The sequence below is a fragment of the Arabidopsis thaliana genome, chromosome 4, assembly GCF_000001735.4.
Source record: "Arabidopsis thaliana chromosome 4, partial sequence".
NCBI lineage: Eukaryota > Viridiplantae > Streptophyta > Magnoliopsida > Brassicales > Brassicaceae > Arabidopsis > Arabidopsis thaliana.
This window is the reverse complement of record NC_003075.7, coordinates 9,382,236-9,402,116: the sequence shown is the minus strand read 5'-3', so window position 1 is coordinate 9,402,116 and position 19,881 is coordinate 9,382,236. Positions and strand designations below refer to the sequence as shown.

General features: G+C 37.2%; 7 protein-coding genes and 2 long non-coding RNA genes across 20 annotated transcripts; 5 read left to right on the top strand and 4 right to left on the bottom strand.

Moving 5' to 3' along the window:
- The first annotated feature begins 708 nt into the window (after positions 1 to 708).
- On the top strand, positions 709 to 2,252 carry AT4G16720 (Ribosomal protein L23/L15e family protein). Its single transcript, NM_117773.4, has 4 exons — positions 709 to 805; positions 952 to 1,118; positions 1,432 to 1,629; positions 1,716 to 2,252. Exons 1-4 carry the CDS (start codon positions 802 to 804, stop codon positions 1,959 to 1,961), a joined length of 615 nt encoding a protein of 204 aa, NP_193405.1. The 5' UTR covers positions 709 to 801; the 3' UTR covers positions 1,962 to 2,252.
- Positions 2,241 to 3,714, bottom strand: AT4G16710 (glycosyltransferase family protein 28). 4 transcript variants are annotated; one of them, NM_179066.3, is made up of 4 exons: positions 3,395 to 3,714; positions 3,126 to 3,342; positions 2,861 to 2,960; positions 2,241 to 2,755 (listed from the first exon to the last, which is right to left on the bottom strand). In NM_179066.3, exons 2-4 carry the CDS (start codon positions 3,297 to 3,299, stop codon positions 2,499 to 2,501), a joined length of 531 nt encoding a protein of 176 aa, NP_849397.1. In that variant the 5' UTR covers positions 3,300 to 3,342; positions 3,395 to 3,714; the 3' UTR covers positions 2,241 to 2,498. The 4 variants fall into 4 exon arrangements, with proteins under 4 accessions (NP_849397.1, NP_193404.1, NP_001328517.1 ...); NM_117772.3 differs by having other exon boundaries at positions 3,126 to 3,329; NM_001341131.1 differs by having other exon boundaries at positions 2,316 to 2,755; positions 3,126 to 3,306; positions 3,395 to 3,635.
- Positions 3,678 to 6,496, top strand: PSD1 (phosphatidylserine decarboxylase 1). Of its 2 annotated transcripts, NM_117771.3 has the most exons (12): positions 3,678 to 4,057; positions 4,240 to 4,328; positions 4,423 to 4,476; positions 4,569 to 4,634; positions 4,710 to 4,770; positions 4,868 to 4,977; positions 5,062 to 5,303; positions 5,377 to 5,483; positions 5,604 to 5,671; positions 5,764 to 5,841; positions 5,912 to 6,034; positions 6,141 to 6,494. In NM_117771.3, the coding sequence occupies exons 1-12, from the start codon at positions 3,856 to 3,858 to the stop codon at positions 6,300 to 6,302; spliced, it is 1,362 nt and encodes a 453-aa protein (NP_193403.2). In that variant the 5' UTR covers positions 3,678 to 3,855; the 3' UTR covers positions 6,303 to 6,494. The 2 variants fall into 2 exon arrangements, with proteins under 2 accessions (NP_193403.2, NP_001329522.1); NM_001341129.1 differs by having other exon boundaries at positions 3,757 to 4,057; positions 5,764 to 6,034; positions 6,141 to 6,496.
- Positions 6,150 to 8,037, bottom strand: AT4G16695 (uncharacterized protein). Of its 5 annotated transcripts, none has more exons than NM_001160771.2 (4): positions 7,853 to 7,934; positions 7,548 to 7,696; positions 6,975 to 7,056; positions 6,150 to 6,884 (listed from the first exon to the last, which is right to left on the bottom strand). In NM_001160771.2, exons 1-3 carry the CDS (start codon positions 7,856 to 7,858, stop codon positions 7,038 to 7,040), a joined length of 174 nt encoding a protein of 57 aa, NP_001154243.1. In that variant the 5' UTR covers positions 7,859 to 7,934; the 3' UTR covers positions 6,150 to 6,884; positions 6,975 to 7,037. The 5 variants fall into 5 exon arrangements, with proteins under 5 accessions (NP_001154243.1, NP_849396.1, NP_001328627.1 ...); NM_001341127.1 differs by having other exon boundaries at positions 6,525 to 6,884; positions 7,544 to 7,696; positions 7,853 to 8,037; NM_179065.5 differs by lacking the exon at positions 6,975 to 7,056 and having other exon boundaries at positions 7,853 to 7,944.
- A 429-nt stretch (positions 8,038 to 8,466) lies between these two features.
- On the top strand, positions 8,467 to 10,153 carry MES16 (methyl esterase 16). The gene is made up of 3 exons (NM_117770.5): positions 8,467 to 9,073; positions 9,188 to 9,313; positions 9,431 to 10,153. The coding sequence occupies exons 1-3, from the start codon at positions 8,693 to 8,695 to the stop codon at positions 9,710 to 9,712; spliced, it is 789 nt and encodes a 262-aa protein (NP_193402.1). The 5' UTR covers positions 8,467 to 8,692; the 3' UTR covers positions 9,713 to 10,153.
- A 237-nt stretch (positions 10,154 to 10,390) lies between these two features.
- Positions 10,391 to 14,724, top strand: AT4G16680 (P-loop containing nucleoside triphosphate hydrolases superfamily protein; the record flags this gene model as incomplete). 2 transcript variants are annotated; one of them, NM_117769.3, is made up of 4 exons in its annotated part: positions 11,187 to 11,664; positions 11,738 to 13,278; positions 13,397 to 14,343; positions 14,573 to 14,724. In NM_117769.3, the coding sequence occupies exons 1-3, from the start codon at positions 11,343 to 11,345 to the stop codon at positions 13,502 to 13,504; spliced, it is 1,971 nt and encodes a 656-aa protein (NP_193401.2). In that variant the 5' UTR covers positions 11,187 to 11,342. The 2 variants fall into 2 exon arrangements, with proteins under 2 accessions (NP_001329688.1, NP_193401.2); NM_001341126.1 differs by lacking the exon at positions 14,573 to 14,724 and having other exon boundaries at positions 10,391 to 14,046.
- Positions 11,187 to 11,653, bottom strand: AT4G06415. Its single transcript, NR_142013.1, has one exon. It is a non-coding gene; the product is annotated as an other RNA (long non-coding RNA).
- Positions 14,363 to 16,998, bottom strand: AT4G16670 (auxin canalization protein (DUF828); the record flags this gene model as incomplete). Of its 3 annotated transcripts, NM_117768.4 has the most annotated exons (6): positions 16,441 to 16,937; positions 15,547 to 15,937; positions 15,224 to 15,424; positions 15,045 to 15,094; positions 14,900 to 14,957; positions 14,363 to 14,785 (listed from the first exon to the last, which is right to left on the bottom strand). In NM_117768.4, the coding sequence occupies exons 1-6, from the start codon at positions 16,789 to 16,791 to the stop codon at positions 14,547 to 14,549; spliced, it is 1,290 nt and encodes a 429-aa protein (NP_193400.2). In that variant the 5' UTR covers positions 16,792 to 16,937. The 3 variants fall into 3 exon arrangements, with proteins under 3 accessions (NP_193400.2, NP_001328699.1, NP_001328698.1); NM_001341124.1 differs by lacking the exon at positions 14,363 to 14,785 and having other exon boundaries at positions 14,895 to 14,957; positions 16,441 to 16,998; NM_001341125.1 differs by lacking the exon at positions 14,363 to 14,785 and having other exon boundaries at positions 14,895 to 15,094; positions 16,441 to 16,976.
- AT4G06410 lies at positions 14,846 to 15,937 on the top strand. Its single transcript, NR_142012.1, has 2 exons — positions 14,846 to 15,129; positions 15,278 to 15,937. It is a non-coding gene; the product is annotated as an other RNA (long non-coding RNA).
- Positions 16,999 to 19,881: the final 2,883 nt, after the last annotated feature.

Here is a 19,881-nt window from a genome sequence, read left to right as displayed (position 1 = left end):
TTTCGGTAACTCTCGTTGTTCACAATAAACATGTCTTTTTTGCTAGTGATCGTTGTATTCATTTATACTTGTTTGTGTCAAAGCCAACGACCAACTATAGTCGTTGGGACAATGATTTTTTTTTTTTTTTTTTTTGAATTTAATGCTAAATTATATTCAAAGAAATAAAACGTTCTTTACACTAAAATGCAAACTGATTGAAACTTTTATGAAAAAGAAACTTCTCTCCTCTAAGCACGAGATGCAAACCAAACTCTCATTCCATCCTTATACTTCAGAACACCACCACCACTCATCGTAGTCAAACGATTTCTGACGTTTTTGTCTATCAAACTTATAAGTCTCTCCGGCTGGGATGGGCTCTCCCCGTGTCTTCTTTGGTTCCTTTCATTCCTTTGACAATGATTTTTTGCATCACTCTAAAAAAAAGGATAAAATTAGTGAACTTTTAATCGATCATCATATGAAAAAATAGTTTACCTTTTTGTGCAGAAAATAGTTTACTATTTATACATAATAATGTTTTTCTAATTTTGTCAAATGATGAAATATTTTTTTGTACTCAATACAAGTTTTGTTTTGTGTGTGTGTCTGTTCGTCTGAAAAAGAAATTAAAGGGCCTTAATCCGAATTTCAAAGCCCAATAGTGGAAGTCTTTTATGGGCCTTTATTTATTAATTCAAGTAGCCCAATTTCGTATAATATAAAGGTCCATTGGAGATAAAACCCTAATCTTCCACTTTAAATCAGGAACAAACCCTTCACTGCGCCAGTGTTGTGCGGCTCTGCGAATCTTCGAAAATGGGTAAATCCTTCTTCTCCATCCCTTCTTCTAGATCAAATCCTCTCGTTTCTTAGATCGATTCAGCTTCTCCATTGTTTGTTCAAATGATGTTTCTGTTACGTATCTGTTATTGCAAACTACTTAGCTTAATGATTTGATTGATATAGGTGCGTACAAGTATGTATCTGAGCTATGGAGGAAGAAACAGTCCGATGTGATGAGATTCCTCCAGAGGGTTAGGTGCTGGGAGTACAGACAGCAACCTTCGATTGTTCGTCTCGTCAGGCCTACTCGTCCTGATAAGGCTCGTCGTTTGGGTTACAAGGCCAAGCAGGTGACTCTTTAAACCCTAAATTTGAGTTTTAGCTGATTTTGTTTCATATTGGTGATCACTGCTGTTCAGCTGTATAATGAGTTTTGTAGACGTTGATTGTTATTGGTGAAAATGAGATCTTGGAGTGTTGTAGATAGTGAGGTTTTTGTTGATATTGCTGTGATATATGTGTATGATCTAGATTAAGTTGTTTGATTTTGATGTTTTTGCTGTGTTAGTGGAGAAATATGGAAGCGTTGTTTGATGATTGAATCATTTTTAATCTAGTCTCAAATTCTGTTACAAATCTAGTTGAGATGTTGATGTATGTCAGGGCTTTGTTGTGTACCGTGTACGTGTGAGACGTGGTGGACGCAAGAGGCCAGTGCCTAAGGGTATTGTGTATGGTAAGCCAACAAACCAGGGAGTGACACAACTCAAGTTCCAGCGTAGCAAGCGTTCTGTTGCTGAGGAGCGTGCTGGCAGGAAATTGGGTGGTCTCAGAGTTGTCAACTCTTACTGGCTCAATGAGGTACATTTACTACCTTCTTTCAGTACTCTTTCGTTTAGGTGATTATTCTGGTTAGATATTTTAACTTGTCCATTTTTCTTTAATAGGATTCGACCTACAAGTACTACGAGATCATCTTGGTTGACCCAGCACACAATGCTGTGCGTAATGACCCGAGAATCAACTGGATCTGCAACCCAGTTCACAAGCACCGTGAGCTCAGAGGACTTACCTCAGAGGGAAAGAAGAACAGAGGTCTCCGCGGAAAGGGTCACAACAACCACAAGAACCGTCCATCTCGCAGGGCTACATGGAAGAAAAACAACTCTCTCAGCCTTCGTCGTTACCGTTGATTGCCTTTTGCTTTTATTATTACTGTTATCATCTTCTAGGTTCCATGTTGTTGCACTTTTATCTCTCTCAGGATGACTTGTTTTTGCAAATTTTGGAGACTATACAATTATGCTTTGAACCTAAATTTTATATTTGCTTTGCTTTTTTGTTGATCTCAGTCTGGTTTTGGAATATATCGAGGCCCCTTTGCAATCCAAATCCCAGTAACAATAAAAAATAGCATTTATTTCTAACTTAAATACAAAACATAAATGTCCAGTTCTAAGAGATTATTAGTAGTTATTTTCTGCAAATATCTAAGTGTTTACACTTGGTTGTTAATAAAATTAAGATGATCTGATTATTAAATATTCTTTGGTATTATGTTTGAAATGATACAGACTGAGCAAAATTGATTATCCTCTGTCAAACGTTAGAAAAAAGCTTTGCTATTATGATGGATATCTTTGACACAATGTCTACTGGCAAAAGCACCAGTTACTGCATATTATGTTGTATTTGGAAACTAAACACTTGTTTTCATGTATGTGTTGTGTTTAATCATCAGGGAATCCAAGGAACCTGTCGATAATGCGAGCAACAGGAGTTCCATCACCTGGAGTATACTGAACCAGAGACCCCAACTCCATTTTCGTCAAGGTTTGATGAAGGGAGTGAGGACGAGTGTAGTACAAGTGCTTCCTCTCTTCAAGTGCTTCAGCTAATTCACATTGATGATTGTCCATCAGATCTTCGTTCACTACCACAATCAATGGTTTCCCTAGTTTCAGTGTCTCAAATATACTTCCAGATCCTACATCAGTGAGAGTCAACAACATTATATCCTAGCATTTCGAAAATGTGTCTCTGGTTTTGATTCTATTAAATGTAAAAGTGCTCAACTATTGCAATAACTAACCAGCGTGACTAATAACAAGAGATGCAGATCGAATATAATCAGCGATACTTGAGGAAAATGTGAAGTAATCCACAACTAATGATCCATCCGCTCCATCACACTGAGATCAGTAATGGAAAAAAAAAAAACACAAATGAGAAGCATCTCTTGTGTGTGTACACCAAGAGAAGAGTAGAACAACATCTCTTGTGTGTGTACACCAATTTTCATAATCAAATCTCAATCAAGTAAAGAAGTGTGAGTGGAGAAGATGATTAAGAAGAACCTTAGTTGGGAAAAAGATTCCTCGACCCATTTGAATAAGAAGATGAGTAAATCCTCTCTTCTGCAGTTCGTCTTTAACATTTTGACTAACCACTGCTTTCACAAGAGCATCGAAACTCGTTGTTCCTACAGTTACAAACACTACTCTCTTTGCATTCTCTCTATCCTCCTCCATTTTTAAACTTCTCGATTCCCAATTCCAAATCTACCAAATCAGACTACGATACGATTAATCTCTGTAGATAGATACGATCAAGTATCAACACATACCTGAGGATACAAAAGCACCGATCGATCTTAAGAGGCAGATCCAAGAATCTTGCTTTGGGATGAATCGAGAGAGAGAACAACAAGTGTTTTCCGATCTACAGAAACCTCCAATTCCTCTTTAGCTTCGGCGATGCTCCAAAATCGCTCCGATCTATGGCGTAATTTCTCTGCTTACACTCCACTGTTGATGATCATCGACGGCAAACTACTCTGTTTCGGGTTCGACAAAAAAAAATGTCTGGTGGGCTGCTGTCCAAAAAAAAGGATGGTGGGCTATAAAAGAGCTAAAAAGGCCCAATTGGGATAAAATGTCAGCGCAGAAAGAACGTAGTCAACAAGTCAAGAGGAGTAAACGCTGTCGTTTAACCTGTCGTTGAAAAATTGTTAGTTTACTCAAACAGTCAACAAACAACCCTAAAACCCCAGAGCAAAAGCGGTGTCACTGCCACCGGAAAAACGCCATGAAACCTCGTTTTCCTCAAAATGTCTATTTTTTGGCTCGCTATTCATATCTCCGCCGCTTTCAGCATAGTCAACGTCGAACCTTCAGCTCTTTCCTCAACAATATCCGTTCGAATTATTCCGGTGCTCGTGCTTCGCCTCTCGGCGGCAGCAGCGGAGCCGGAGCCGGAGCCGGAGGAGGTGGAACCGGAGATTCCAAAGGTAATTCATATATATATATGCTTCGAAAAGCTCCTTTACATAGTTAGATTACAGTTGAAAAGATTCTAAGTTTAAGTTTTGAGCATTTTGTTCTGTAGGAAACACTTTGTGAAGTTCCAATCAGATTGCAATTAGATCGATTCTATGGTTTTGAGCTTGAATCATTGTTTCACTCAATGTAGGCAATGCTTTTCTTGTGCCCGGAGCAACAATGGCTACTATCCTTATGCTTGGAGCTCTTCATGCTCGCCGCCTCTATGAAGACAAGAAGGTAATGTAGTAAGTAGTAACTCCACAATGGCAAGGTTCTTTACATAGAGTTTGGTACTTCTTCTTAGCATCGTTTTCTACTGGCTGATACACAGATCGAAGAGAAACGGGAGAAGGGAATCGAACTTGAGTTCCACCCAGATATCAAAGTATAACTCTTTTTGCTCTTGTTCTCTTCAACTTCAGTGGCCATTAGTTCTTAAATCTCAATGTGTTCATTTGTGGGATTGTGGTTGTCTAGGCCTCGTTCCTTGGAGTTCTGCCTCTGCGATCAATCTCAAGAGCTTGGGGCTCCTTTATGAGTCTGGTGAGTTCTTCTTGTTGAAGCATTTGTGGTAACTGTTGAACATGATTTTCAATTGTTAGGTCTTATTCCTCTCAGGAAATTCCGGTGTGGATGCGTCCATATGCTTATAAAGCCTGGGCTCGAGCTTTCCATTCAAGTATGATCACTTTCTTCTTGTATATGTCTGCTGTTGATTTGACTCTAGAGAAAAAAGTAATAAAGTGATTCCCTGACTGATCTTTCTGTGTTTTCAGATCTTGAAGAAGCAGCTCTGCCTCTTGAAGAATATACTTCATTGCAGGATTTCTTTGTTCGTAGCTTGAAAGAAGGTTGCAGGCCTATCGACCCTGATCCTTGTTGTCTGGTAACTGGTAACAATAATGTTGTAACTTTCTTTTATGCAGACTTTTTTTATTAGTTTTGCTCTCTAAGATTTCGAAGATATCAGGTTAGTCCTGTGGATGGCACCGTTCTAAGGTTTGGGGAGTTAAAAGGGAATAGAGGGATGATCGAGCAAGTTAAAGGACATTCTTACTCGGTACCAGCTCTTCTAGGAAATAACTCTCTGCTTCCCATGGAACCTGAAGGTAAGAATGAGTCTAAGGAAGAAGCTGTTGGAGATAAGAGCGACAAATCTTGGTTGAGAGTCTCTTTGGCATCTCCAAAATTACGGGAGAACGTCTCAGCCAGGTCAATAAAACATCTACAATGCAACTTAAGTGTTAAAATAACAGCAACTTATTTCATCGAGTTTTTGTTGCAGTCCAATGAAGGGGCTCTATTATTGTGTAATATACCTAAAACCAGGGGATTATCATCGAATACACTCTCCGGCTGACTGGAATGCAACTGTTCGTCGACACTTTGCAGGTTTGGTTATTCTCAATCCTCTCATTTAATATATAGCAGCCTCTGTAGTTGGGCTTTTGCAACAATTTTTGGAACATATGTGTGATTGGACCTTTAGTATCTCTACAAAACGAATTTCAGGCCGGTTGTTTCCTGTGAACGAGCGTGCTACAAGAACGATAAGGAATCTCTATGTCGAGAATGAAAGGGTAATTTTTGTGATTCCTTGTAGGTGTACCAACCAAATATGTCTGGCATTTTATTGTCTCCAAACATTGATCATCAGCTGTTAATACAACAGGTTGTGCTAGAAGGGATATGGAAAGAAGGTTTTATGGCACTTGCTGCTGTAGGCGCGACCAACATTGGATCCATTGAGGTAGGTGTAATGAAAATCGAAACTCATAAGCCTCAGACATTAAGGAACTTGCTAAAAATTGCTTTTATAGCTTTTCATTGAACCTGAGCTAAGAACAAACAAGCCAAAGAAGAAGCTATTTCCTACAGAGCCACCAGAGGAGCGGGTGTATGATCCAGAAGGTCTTGGCTTAAGGCTCGAGAAGGGGAAAGAGGTAAGAGTAGGTTCAAAAGAGAGAATAAAAATTCCAGTTTAAGAAATGTAACAAAGTTCTTTTGTTCGTATGATTGGTAAATGGTCACATGTATGGGTCGATGCAGGTAGCTGTATTCAACATGGGATCAACCGTAGTGCTCATTTTTCAAGCACCAACCGCAAACACACCCGAGGGTTCAAGCAGTTCTTCAGATTACAGATTCTGTGTCAAACAAGGAGACAGAGTCCGCGTTGGACAAGCATTGGGAAGATGGAAAGAGGAATGAGTACATGGCGTTATGCACTAACAACATATACCACACTGTTGTTTTTCTTTTGTTAGATCTGACCAAATCTTCAATCAGTTATTAAAATTATTTATGCATGTCTCTACTTGAGAGTCGAGGCTACTTATAAACAGATTTTGTAATTGCCCTAATCCTACCTATTGAATCCCATATCTACTATTTTTTAGTGTCTTGAAACTTTGAATTCAATCCTAATATAAACACGTCATTAGCATTTCAATTACCAAAGAAAAGCAAGAAGAAGATGAAAGAGCAAAGCTCAGTATTATACAGATCTGTAGATAATGAAAACTCTGGCCATCGAATGATATCTTTCCACCAAAGAGAAGAGGTTGTGTACATAAAAGACCTTTGAATTAACCTAAATAAGAAGATAAGAGAAAAATAACTCACATTTTATGGTTTATGAATTTGATATCGAAAGATCTCTTACAAGCCATGTAAAAACAAGAATTCCCCCATAATTTTACAGTCGTCCAAATCATCAATATGTCATCATCCTTCTCAATTTAGTGTTGAAATCAACCACAGCCTCTGGCCCCCTATATCAAAACTTTGTTCCTGAAAAGTAGATATAAGTACAGATTATTAGTACCAATCAGTGAGAAGATGATAAACTCCATGGTTACTTGACTAGCACAAAAGGATCACCTTCCAATTTTTAGCCTAAACAAGCTTTAACGAAGAGGAGCAACTATAATTTTTGATCATCTATCAACCATGGATTCCCCACCTGAACTCGATCCAAACACACAAAGTACACTAAAGCATTCAGTCTCTACAAAGCATTGACAGGACTAACATTTACAAACAAAGCTTTCAGTCTTCTTTCACTGGAAACATACATATCATTTTACATCTCTTCAACGTTCACAAATAGTAAGGATTAGAGAACAATGCTAATTCACTTCCCTAACTTATTCAAAACTTTTAGTAGACTTCAAGCTTAAAACCCATGGTTATTTGATATCCTACACACCAAGCTTAGGTTTTTAATTTCAGGGCAAACTAAAATGATGGTTACTGATCTCCTACACACCAAAACAAGTCGCAATACTACTCAATTTAGATCATTCTTATACGTTCATGTAAAGCAATCAACAACTGATTCTAATTGTGATTTTAACTATGACTACAACAAACGTGAAGATACCTAGAGCTATGAGTTGTTTCAGCAGATCAGATGAAAGAAACACAGAAGAGTGAAAGAAAAAGCACACCTACGTCTGTTTAGAGTACGAAGATGAGAAGGGGACGCGTTTGTTGCGAAACATCATGTAACCAACCGGTAATACAACACCGATCATCATCACCGCCGATCCGATCAAGTACCGTAACAGACTCGGAGGCTCCACTTCTATCACCGTCTTAAACTGCAAATCCGCAGGACGAGACAAGAGAATTATGAATCAGCAACAAAAATGTGGAGCGACGCAATAGCAAACAAGCGGAAACGAATAGGAGAAAAAGAGAAAGAAAGGAAATTAGATCTCTGAGATCTAGAATTACACATTGCGTGAGGAATTTACCGGCATTATGACGTCGGAGAAAGGATTCGCCGGTGATGAACCAAACTTCGTTGTGGAAGAGAAGAGATCTAGACTCTCCGGTGAGATTCGTCAGGTGAGTCTCTTTTTTTTTCTGTTTCTGGTTCCTCACTACTTATAATGGGCCTTTGCTTTACGGCCCAATTTATTGCTTACTGAGCCTAAAACCTTACCTAAATTTAATGGGCCTCTGCTTATGGCCCAATTTAAATTTAAATTTAGAGAACTAAAGAAGACATGACACTAATTACAAGTCATTCGATTATGTGTCATACTCGTAAAATTTATCATATTAATCTAGTAGAATAGTTAACCACATAATAACCACATTAAACTTCATATGATAAAAATATATTTCAATAATCTCCGTTAAATATATCTATGTATAAATCACATATTTTAATAGCAAGCAAGTTCTCCAATTAGAATCTTCATATAAGTTAATAAGTACCAAAATAATTATTAGGGATCCCATAGTTAATAGCTTTAGAATATATTAGGCATTTCAAGAAAATAATACTCAGATAATTAAGATTCCAGTTTTGCTCAGATACTTGGAATCTTAATTATCTGAAATTTAAATATTTCTTTTTACCTTAACATCTAATTTTCTTTTTGTGTGCTTTACAATATCTTTTTTACAAATTTAAAATGAAAAAATGGAAAATTGAGCTGGTAGCAAAATTAAATACAAACATTAGACCCTTTTGAAAAAGGAAAAAAAGGATCGTACGTTACGTTGTTATCTCCAAACTGTGGACCAAAACTGCATAACGTGTTAAAAGGTGAGATAGTGTAAAAGCATTGATCAAGATTCATGCAATGGGAGGAGAAGGTGGTGCTGAGCCCGTAATTCACTTTGTGTTTGTTCATGGAGCCAGTCACGGAGCTTGGTGTTGGTATAAACTCACCACTCTTCTCGACGCCGCCGGGTTCAAATCAACCTCCGTAGATCTCACCGGCGCTGGCATCAGCCTCATAGACTCTAACATCGTCTTCGACTCCGACCAATATAACCGTCCTCTCTTCTCTCTCTTGTCCGATCTCCCTCCTCACCACAAAGTCATACTCGTTGGACATAGCATCGGTGGAGGAAGTGTCACCGAAGCTCTTTGCAAGTTCACTGACAAAATCTCCATGGCCATTTACCTCGCGGCTTCCATGGTTCAACCCGGATCCATCCCTTCTCCGCATCTTTCAAACGTGAGTGTGACTCTTTTACTAACTCACCTCTCTTCTTCTTCGTTTTTTTTTGTAATGTATAGAAGATATATAGAACCACTCGCTAGCTATTTAACTCTTGTGAGTATTTGATAGATACATGTGGGAGAAGAAGATATATGGGAGTACACATATGGTGAAGGTACCGATAAACCACCCACCGGAGTCCTCATGAAACCGGAGTTTATACGCCATTATTACTATAGCCAAAGCCCTCTTGAGGTTAATCTCTTAATTACTAGTATACATAAATTATATTTCAACACTATAGTATTATTATTATTGTTTTTGTTAATATGTGGTGAATTGAGTATATAAATAAAATTGGTTATATTGTAGGACGTAACTTTGTCATCTAAGCTGTTGCGTCCTGCTCCTATGAGGGCCTTTCAAGATCTTGATAAGCTACCTCCAAATCCCGAGGCCGAGAAAGTTCCTCGAGTTTACATCAAGACTGCTAAGGATAATCTATTTGATTCTGTGCGTCAAGACCTTTTGGTGGAGAATTGGCCACCTTCTCAGCTGTATGTCTTGGAGGATAGTGACCATTCTGCTTTCTTCTCTGTCCCAACTACCTTATTCGCGTATCTCCTCCGTGCGGTTTCTTTTCTTCAACGATAAACTTCAACTTATCCTTCATACATTCCGATCTAGATAACAAACTAATTGGGAATAATTAGATGATTTGTTTGGAAGGTGATTGATATGATATTATGATTCTATTAAGTAATTTCCTTTATGTTATTTGATTTGAGTTTGAATAAGCTTTACATGCGAAGCAATCCAGGGTAAGAGAGATAGAAATCTCCTTGTAAAGGAATGTTATTTGTATCCTTGGTTTCTTTTTGTCAATAAATCTATCATAGTAGCTAAGATTAATTAAGTTTCATGGAGAAAAACTATATGGTGCTATCTTTGTTTTTGATGGATGAGGTGATAAAGATATCCTTGAACGACAACATGAGGTGAATACTATGACATGTCATCTCATTATCTCAACACTATGACATGTCATTATCCTCAAGCTTTTAACAATTTTTGTGACCCTTCGATGCCTTAGCGTATAGTTCTTGTTGTTTTGTTTTGGTTCAGTTTAGATTCACATTTTAAAAAAATATATATTATTAAAAGTGTAGAGATCCGAAATTTATATAACAGGATGGCCTAAAGCAAAATTTTGTTTTTATTATTCATAAGGCATGTGTACGTTATTTTACGGATAACCTCAAAACGTATTTGGACCACAGACGAGAGAGGAGATTAAGTTCACGTCTCTTTTTCCTTTTTTCTGCCTTTTTCCTTGAAATTGTTTGAGTGAACACTAGCTTGTTTGAAAGACTTGTCAGCTAGCAAGAAAAGAGAGTACATATGTTGGTTTTGTCCAACACAGATAGACGTGTAACGTTATGATATCTCCAGTATGTGGACTAAACTGCATACATTTAGTGTTAAAAATTGAGTGGATTAGCATTAATAAGCACACACATTGATTGAGATTACGATGGGAGGTTACGGTGGTGATGAGTCCGTAATTCTCTTTGTGTTTGTTCATAGGGCCAGTCACGGAGCTTGGTGTTGGGCCAATATATTACGAAATCCTCTTGAGGTTACTCTCTTTACTCACTTCAAATTGTATTCTTGGTTTCTTTGTCAATAAATCTATCATATGCTAGACTAAGTATATTTTATGATTTTATCTCTAACAAAATCTTATAACTTTATTTTTTAAACAAGTAACTAAAACTTTTGAAGTAATTAACTACAAAAATTAATGTGAAGATATATTATCTTATCATATCATATCAATGAAGGCGTTCAAAGTAAGATGAAACATGGTAAAATTACATGTCATGAGAATCTTACAAATATCTCTGATATTAATTGGACAAAATCATAAAAACATAACTATGTAGATTTCATCAAAATTTTAATTTTCATGTTTTAAAAGCAATAAAGTTTGCAAATTGATGATGTGGTCTAGTATACAATTTACACCTATATATTATTTAAATTTATTCTTGCTTATCACGTTTAGTTGACCTATTTCATTAAAAATAAGGAAATTCCCAAACCAAATAGGAAACTCTGGCCCGCACGAGAATTCTATATATATATATATACGATTTGTTTCTTTTGGTAAAACAAATCGAAACAAAAATTAGATTTCAGAGCTAACTCTGAGAATTAGGGTTCGTCTCTCGACAAACAAAAATCTCAGCCCCGTGGAATCTATTCTGGTGTAAATCGAAGAATGGAGACTAATGTTCCGGAGAAGAAGATCCTTGGTTTCCCGGAAGAGATGAATTCGACAATTCAGTTTTTATCTGTTGAGAAAACAACATGTCGTCTTCCTGTTTCTATAAAATTCAATATACCAAAGAAAATTTCTACAAAGAGAAGAAGAATATCTGTAGAAGAAGAAGAAGAAGAAGAAGACGAGAATAAAACGAAGTTGAGTTCTTGGGAGAAGGTTTTGAGTAGCGATGAGATTTTGAGGTTAAGGGAAGTTTCAAGACGAAAGTATTTGACGGATCGAGAGAATAAGAAGGTGGAGGAGTTAAGGGATGAGAGAAGTAATTGAGTTTAGATATAAGAGAGCATTGTATGAGTTGGTGAAGAAAACAGAGGATGATGATGATGTTGAAGGGTATAGGTTTCCAGATGCTTATGATCAAGAAGGGTGTATTGATCAGAAGAAGAGGTTTGATGTTGCCAAGGAGAGGTATTGTGAGCGAAGAAGGAGCGGGAGAGTTGTTACGGAGCAAGAAGCTTGGGAGGATCATCAGGCTCAGAAAGCGAGAGTGAGGTTTGGTGCAAAGGATAAGAAGCAAGTTGTTGATGGGTATGAGTTTGTGTTTGATGATTTGACAGGCTTTGTTGAGGAGTCTAGCGAGGCGGAAACTGGGAAACATCGAGGTTGTTATTCGAAGACTGCTGCAGAGAAGGCTCGGGAGGGGAGGGAGTTTCTTCCGATTCATGGGTACAGGGAGGAACTGCTGAAACTTATTGAAGAGAATCAGGTTCTTGTCATTGTTGGAGAGACAGGATCGGGTAAAACTACGCAGATACCGCAGTATCTTCAAGAAGCCGGTTACACAAAGCGTGGAAAGATCGGTTGTACTCAGCCTCGGAGAGTTGCTGCAATGAGCGTTGCTTCCCGAGTGGCTCAAGAGGTTGGTGTTAAACTTGGACATGAGGTTGGATATTCCATTAGATTTGAAGACTGTACTTCAGAGAAAACAGTTATCAAGTACATGACTGATGGGATGCTGCTACGAGAGCTACTCATAGAACCGAAACTCGATAGCTATAGTGTCATCATTATTGATGAGGCGCACGAAAGAACACTGTCCACTGATATTTTGTTTGCGTTAGTGAAGGATGTAGCCAAGGTTAGGCCTGATCTGAGGTTAATAATCTCCAGTGCAACGCTTGAAGCTAAAAAGTTCTCCGAATACTTTGATTCGGCTCGGATTTACCTGATTCCAGGAAGAAGATATCCAGTTGAAAAGCTCTTCAGAAAATGTCCTGAACCTGACTACTTGGAGACAGTGATACGCACTGTGGTTCAGATACATCAGACTGAGGCGATAGGAGACATTTTAGTTTTCCTCACTGGTCAAGAAGAGATCGAAACAGTAGAAACGAATTTGAAGCGAAGGATGATGGATTTGGGTACAAAGGGATCTGAGATCATTATCTGTCCTATCTACTCAAATCTCCCAACTCCACTACAGGCAAAAGTGTTTGAACCGGCCCCTAAAGGGACACGGAAAGTTGTCTTGGCAACGAATATTGCAGAAACATCGTTAACCATTGATGGGGTTAAATACGTCATTGATCCAGGATATTGCAAGATCAACTCATACAACCCGAGAACGGGAATGGAGTCACTCCTTGTAACTCCTATTTCCAAGGCTTCCGCAGCGCAACGAGCTGGTCGGTCTGGAAGAACAGGTCCTGGGAAATGTTTCCGGTTGTACAATATCAAGGATTTAGAGCCCACTACAATACCGGAAATCCAAAGGGCTAACCTTGCAAGTGTTGTGCTTACTTTGAAGAGTCTTGGGATTCAAGATGTGTTCAATTTTGATTTCATGGATCCTCCACCTGAAAACGCTCTTTTGAAGGCTCTAGAGTTGCTCTATGCGCTGGGTGCTTTGGATGAAATTGGTGAGATTACTAAGGTAGGAGAAAGAATGGTGGAGTTTCCAGTTGATCCAATGCTGTCAAAGATGATTGTTGGTTCGGAAAAGTATAAGTGCTCGAAAGAGATAATCACGATAGCTGCCATGTTGTCTGTAGGGAACTCGGTCTTCTATCGACCAAAGAACCAGCAAGTTTTCGCCGACAAGGCTCGGATGGATTTCTATGAAGATACAGAGAACGTCGGCGATCACATTGCATTGTTAAGGGTTTACAATTCCTGGAAGGAAGAAAACTACTCAACTCAATGGTGCTGCGAGAAGTTCATTCAGAGCAAGAGTATGAAAAGGGCAAGAGATATACGTGACCAGCTACTTGGACTTTTAAACAAGATTGGAGTAGAACTTACTTCCAACCCGAATGATTTAGACGCAATAAAGAAAGCAATCTTGGCCGGATTCTTCCCGCATTCTGCAAAGTTACAAAAGAATGGATCGTACAGAAGAGTCAAAGAACCTCAGACAGTTTATGTACACCCTAACTCAGGCTTATTTGGGGCGTCACCTAGTAAGTGGTTGGTGTATCATGAACTAGTACTTACTACCAAGGAATATATGAGGCATACAACTGAAATGAAGCCTGAGTGGCTAATTGAAATAGCTCCTCATTACTACAAGCTTAAAGACATTGAAGATACTCGGCCAAAGAAAACACAGAGAAGAATCGAAGAAGCCTCGACGTCTAAGGTTGATACTAACAAGAAAACCCGGACCTCGAAGGTTGATACTAACAAGAAATCAAAGAGGTAACAACCAAACTAGTCGTTTCTCTTTACTGTTTCTGAACGAAGTTAAAGCAATTGTGATACTAGTACTTTTTTATCCGTTTTTCTCTGAAAGATTCTTATGTTTAAGTCATCATTTACTGACTATTGTTTATTTTTATCTTATAAACGCATGATTCTGGGTTTTTTCGAGTCTTTACTGGAGACTATAGACAACTGATTAGAAAGACAGAAGAAAATCAAGTATGCAGAAGTGACAGAGAAACTCACCGTGATTGTCATCGGGGAAGAAGCCATGGAGAAACACATGGACATTTCTCCGGTGAGATTCATCAAGCCTTATTATAATCTTCTTCATTATTTCCACAAAACAATGTTTACAATTTGACTGAAATAAAAACAAGTGACGAAGATGAAAAACACTACACCTACTTGCAGATATGTATATGTTCTTGAAACAATACATATCATTGGCTTGTAATGAAAATAACCAACACTAACACCGTTAACACAAGACATCATGATTTATGTGCTATCGTTAATGTTTATAGTTTCAAGAGAAGTGTCGACCTCAACAGCAGTTACTCGATGGAGAAGATTCCGGATGCTATCCACCCATGTCTGCTTATCAGCCTTGCTCTTGCACTTGAACTTTGTCAGACCTTTCCCTGTACCGATTCCGAAATAGAGCTCTTCTTCTGTGTTTTCCGTGTCTTTTCCATTTTGCAGGCCTGAGACTGTCTCGCATACATCATTTACAATGCCTGTAGTGATTCAACCACTGGATTATTGTAAAGCATTGGACAAAGTCCCAAGATCACTCTGCTTATACAAATGAACACCATAGACATTGAAAGAAAGAAGAGTAGCTCACTAACCTTTGCTTTTCATGGAGAATGCTCCTACAACGTGTTTGCTTTTGATTTCTACTATGACCTGCAAAAGAGAAACCGAGCAAAATTCAACTCTAGAATTCAACCAGCATATAACTTTGTTAGCTTCAATGAGTATTCGATGTTTAACCTGAGATTTTTTGTTGATGTACACTTTTACATGCTTCCACCGCAGAACACCTGGAAAGTCCATGAGTCAATTCATCAATCTCGTGGTAAGTGAAATTTTTTTGTTTCCAATTGATTCTTGAATTATAATATCATCATCATTCACAACAATTAGTAAAGAAGCTCTTACTGAAACATTACCGTTTCGTGTGCACTGCATTAGCTCTCCAGTTGATTCTTCAACTCCTTTTGCAGATATGAGTTCATCGGTCGTGCTAGTGCGATCGAGCTCAGAAGAGCAACTATGAGTCTCTGGTAAAACTCTCTCACAGGGGCTTATAGCTGCACTGTTCTTAGCTTCCTTTGGTAGTCTTACCCTCAAAGCTGCTTCTCCTCTCAATGCTACATTATCGAAAAACCGAGAATCATAATCGAATGATCAACTCAAAACTACAATGGACTAGTCAAATTCAATAGAGCGAAACAATCAAGGATTGAGAATTGAAGTCAAACAATCAATGTACCTGTTGCAGCTGCAGCAGTTAGAGTCAACAAATCGCCAGGTCCACGAACATCAACAGCTGATCGGACAGCAGAGACGACGCGATCGTGATCGGCGCCGGCAAGCTCCGCCAATTCGAGGCAGTGAGAAGCTAACAACTCCGACGCCGAGGCAAGGGCTGAGCTCATCTTTGATCCAGCGAAGCCGTCTTGATTGCCTGAAGCGGTCACTGCGGCGATTGCCGTCGCCAGAGACGCAATGGACACGGCGGAATGCAGATGAGCTTTCTCCACGCGAACTCTATCTCTCTTCTTTACGGCGGAGACCTTCCCGCCGACGAATTCTCGGTGGTGGAACCATTTTCCGATCGTTCCCGTTCTCCGCGCGTGAACCGCACTCGCTAGCTTTCCCGTCTGTTGAAGAAAGAAACAATTTAAACATTTTGGGCTTTTTACAGATTGGGTCTTAATATTATTATTTTGGTTCTATAAATATATTCTTGGCCCATAAACTTAAAACACCTAACAAATTGTTAGCATAAAGTAATAATTTCGTTACACATGAGAATATAATGAAAATTACTTTACACTAAAAAAAAAAAAGTATTTACAACATTATTGGAAAATAACGTCTAACTGTTTCACTTATTGTATCTTTGTGGCAACTACTGAAAACGACAACTTATTGTATGCAAATTTATAAACGTGAAAATTCAACTATTAAAATCAATTACAAGTGTATAATATTTTGATCCCAAAAAAAAAAAAGACTTCATTTGCATGCATCCAAGATCTTTAGTGAGTTTCTAATAGTACTATCAAAATTAATTTCCTTTATTTGATGGTAACGTACGATCATATCAACCATACGAACTTAATATACAATAAAGAGAAGATGAAAGCAAGAGACGGCTTACTTGTAGCGGCGGTGGTGGTGCTACCGGAGCCAGAGAAGTGACATCGGCCAACTGAGAAATATTAGGGTTTTTGTTGAGTTGTTTATCAGATTTCTGAGATGATAAAGCTAAAGAGATCTCAGAAGTAGAAAGACTCCATGATCTGCATAGAAACTCCATCGGCTCTCTCGGTGTTTTAGGCCGAGGAGGGATTGGAGGATACGTCGCCGGAGGCGAAGAACACTCCGACGTTTCGTTTTCTGGTACTGACGACAACGTCATGCTCTCTTCATCGTCTTCTTCGATTTCTTCCTCCTCTCTTACTCCTTGTAGTCCGTATGGAATCAAGTTCAACGTACGGTCATACTCCATTTAGATCAGATCTCTGATTATGAAAAAGAATCAAATATTCGATCACTTGTGCACTGTACAATAAATGTTTTTGTGTATGTGAAGATATCTTATAAAAATATGTGCACACACTGACACACACCATGGTTGATTTTTATATATAGAGAAAGAGATGGCTACACTAAAGAGTCAAAGAGAACATCTTTGACAAGGCACGTTTTATTGCAAGACGTGGATCTTGTCCCTGTTTTGTTTTTGATGGTGTACTTTATTTTAATAATTAGAAAATCAATCTTGAGGTTTGTGAAAATTATTGTTACATATTTTTCCCATTGAAACTATTTAGAGTAACCAAATTTTTATTGAAGCCATATTTAGTAGAATAACTCGAACTCCGATCGATCAACTTATATTGTGAACCTTTCACCATGAGTTGGTGAAGACTTAAGACACAAAAAATTATAACTACCTCTACATTATTATCTTCATGTCTTCATATGTTGTTTCCTATACAGACTTATATATATGTACAAACATTTTATTAAAATTATATCTTTGTCAAGAAATTTTTGTTCATTTATATTTTTATATAAACGATCAACGTGATTTCTACGAAGGTTAATATTAAAAAAAAATTAATACGTGGTATTTACAGAGGTTCAGAGATACTATGTCGATTTCAGATCGTAGATAATGTTGTGATGACATATTAAATTACCATAAACGTTATGCGATAAAGATTGCCTTCTTATCTCATCGGAATCCTTGCTAGGCAGGAGATCGAACCGCAAACAAGACAAAAATTTGTGTAAATGATAGACATCTACCTGTAAATAAAGTTGTTAGTTGCGGATTTAAGCGATTGATATATATCATAAAAATGATTAAATATTATTTATTCGGTTCAATATATATGAGACCTTCTAGTATGATTCCTATTTGATAAATTTCACATTTAAAATATGAAATAGAAACGATTGTTACAAAAAGATTACACCATAAGTTAAATTTCAATCACATCGATAAGACTTGCACATGGAAGCATAGAGAATTGATTGATATCAAATATTGACAATAATGTAGTTGAAGCAATTAGTTTTATGGACATAAATCATCTTATCAAAGAGTACTTTTTGTGAAAAGTTACTTCACGAATATCAAATGTTGATTAATTATTGAGTTGAAAATTTAACGTTTGATAGTTGACAATATCAATTCGTACGGTTACTCATTCATCATCGATTGTAACCGCTCACTCACCCACATCCACTTTTTTCACTTAAGCTAACATACAAATAACTAATAGACTTTCATCTTGACATATTGTGGTCATGATTTTGGTTGATACTCGATGGTTATGTTTATTACGTTATATTGGGAATGGTTTACCTTTCATATAGTTTTTTTTTTTTTTTTTTAACTTCTAATAGAACAATAGATGTCAAATGAGACTACTATCAACTGGTGGCTAATTCGTTTTCTTACATGTTACGTACCATTTTTAATTTGCGATCATGCTTTTGTATGATATTTTGATAGTTATATTGGCAGTTGTTATAAACTTACACATTATGTATCCTCATATAGTAAATATTTTTGTATTTATCTTTAATCAGTCCAATTCCAAACAAGACAAGTCATTGTCACTTTGGGACTAGAAGATAACCTGCATATATATTCTTTTCATTTAATGAAAACTAACCAAACTTCAATAATGCTATGAGATACTGTTGTCTGGTCCCATCATAGGTTAGACAGTTTCTATTTTCTTAGTCAACTGAACCAAAAATAATAATTTAGTCATATAGCTAATGTGGTTAATCAACTTTACAATAGTTTTGTGTAAAACATGAAAACGGAATTTGTTGTTAAAGTTTGGGAATACTTAACCGGAAGAATAAAAATTACGCACGTATGAAAAATATACATTCCCAACGTTTTGGCATGATATATCTATTAAACTAAAATTGGAAAATAAATTAGTAAATGAAACGCAAAGTTTTTCTTTTTGTTATTGACTCATTGTCATTGAGGAAGGTCACCGTACCAAAGAAGAAAAACTTGAAGAGGATCAATATCTTGCATGAGGGGGAATTAATTGTTTAGTTTGGTGCAACGTCATTTTCACTTTCACAATATGGCGGTGCATTCATAATAAACGAAACCTTATTGAATGAAACTTGCAAGTCCCACCAAACTTTACTACCCAATTATAATTTTCATTCCTCTTTTACCTTTTTAGAACTACAATACGAAATGTTTTGGGATTAACCAAGCTCTGGCAAAAGGATATTTCATAAGTTCATCCTTGAATAATCAATCAACAAGCTCATAATTCTTATTTTGAAAAAAGGACAAATACCATACGTACGGAAACATTCACGATAAAGATTGATATAATTCAGTACTGAAAACTTCTTTGTTATTTACTAGGAGCTGATATAGGAGTGATCTCGTTTACCATAAAATCTATGGGTGTGACTGGTATAAGAATAGAAGAGAAGAATTCAGAGTAATTTTTCATTCTACTATAATATGTAGGAGAAAACTTTCTACTTCTTTGATCCAATATGTGGTGGGACTAGAAGAAAAATAATTCTTCTCTTTAGTTTAGCAGTCACCTATAACATACGATGAATGCTCCAGTAGATCAAGTACTGTACGTGGGTCTCTAAATATACTAGAGATGCTTTTCTTTTTGTGTTTACATTTTTGGTTTATTGCGATGGGATGTTTTAATCCGAATTTACTTCATAGAATTCACAATAATAGGATGGGTTGTTTAAATTTTTATAGGCAGTATATGTTTGGTTCATAAGTTTAACATATATATCTGCTTATTTTAAGTAAGATATATTTTGAACTTGAATGATTTACAAGAAAAGTTATGTTTCAGTTTAATATTGGTTCTTACGATATATACAAATAAAACTTATGTTTTCGGAATTGTATTTTATTTGTTTGGATTGAATTGGGTGTGTACGTGAGCTGTTGTGTCAAGTGTTAGCACAGCTTCAACGACATACTCCACCTGATTTCAATGTGTTTATTATGGTTCGTGTCTTTTCTTTCTTCTTCTATCCCTCTCTTACGCGTTTTTAATCATCAACT

Excerpts from the sequence above, each read along its gene's own strand:
- AT4G16720 (NM_117773.4), top strand. Across the intron at positions 1,119-1,431 it reads TGGGTTACAAGGCCAAGCAG|GGCTTTGTTGTGTACCGTGT; the intron begins GTGACTCTTTAA and ends GATGTATGTCAG. Across the intron at positions 1,630-1,715 it reads ACTCTTACTGGCTCAATGAG|GATTCGACCTACAAGTACTA; the intron begins GTACATTTACTA and ends TTTCTTTAATAG.
- AT4G16710 (NM_001341130.1), bottom strand. The coding sequence starts at position 3,299 with ATGGAGGAGGATAGAGAGAATGCAAAGAGAGTAGTGTTTGTAACTGTA. Across the intron at positions 2,961-3,125 it reads GAATCTTTTTCCCAACTAAG|TGTGATGGAGCGGATGGATC; the intron begins GTTCTTCTTAAT and ends TACTGATCTCAG. Across the intron at positions 2,756-2,860 it reads TCTTGTTATTAGTCACGCTG|GATCTGGAAGTATATTTGAG; the intron begins GTTAGTTATTGC and ends TCACTGATGTAG.
- MES16 (NM_117770.5), top strand. The coding sequence starts at position 8,693 with ATGGGAGGAGAAGGTGGTGCTGAGCCCGTAATTCACTTTGTGTTTGTT. Across the intron at positions 9,074-9,187 it reads CTTCTCCGCATCTTTCAAAC|ATACATGTGGGAGAAGAAGA; the intron begins GTGAGTGTGACT and ends AGTATTTGATAG. Across the intron at positions 9,314-9,430 it reads ATAGCCAAAGCCCTCTTGAG|GACGTAACTTTGTCATCTAA; the intron begins GTTAATCTCTTA and ends GTTATATTGTAG.
- PSD1 (NM_117771.3), top strand. The coding sequence starts at position 3,856 with ATGAAACCTCGTTTTCCTCAAAATGTCTATTTTTTGGCTCGCTATTCA. Across the intron at positions 4,635-4,709 it reads GGGGCTCCTTTATGAGTCTG|GAAATTCCGGTGTGGATGCG; the intron begins GTGAGTTCTTCT and ends TATTCCTCTCAG. Across the intron at positions 5,842-5,911 it reads CCAACATTGGATCCATTGAG|CTTTTCATTGAACCTGAGCT; the intron begins GTAGGTGTAATG and ends TTGCTTTTATAG.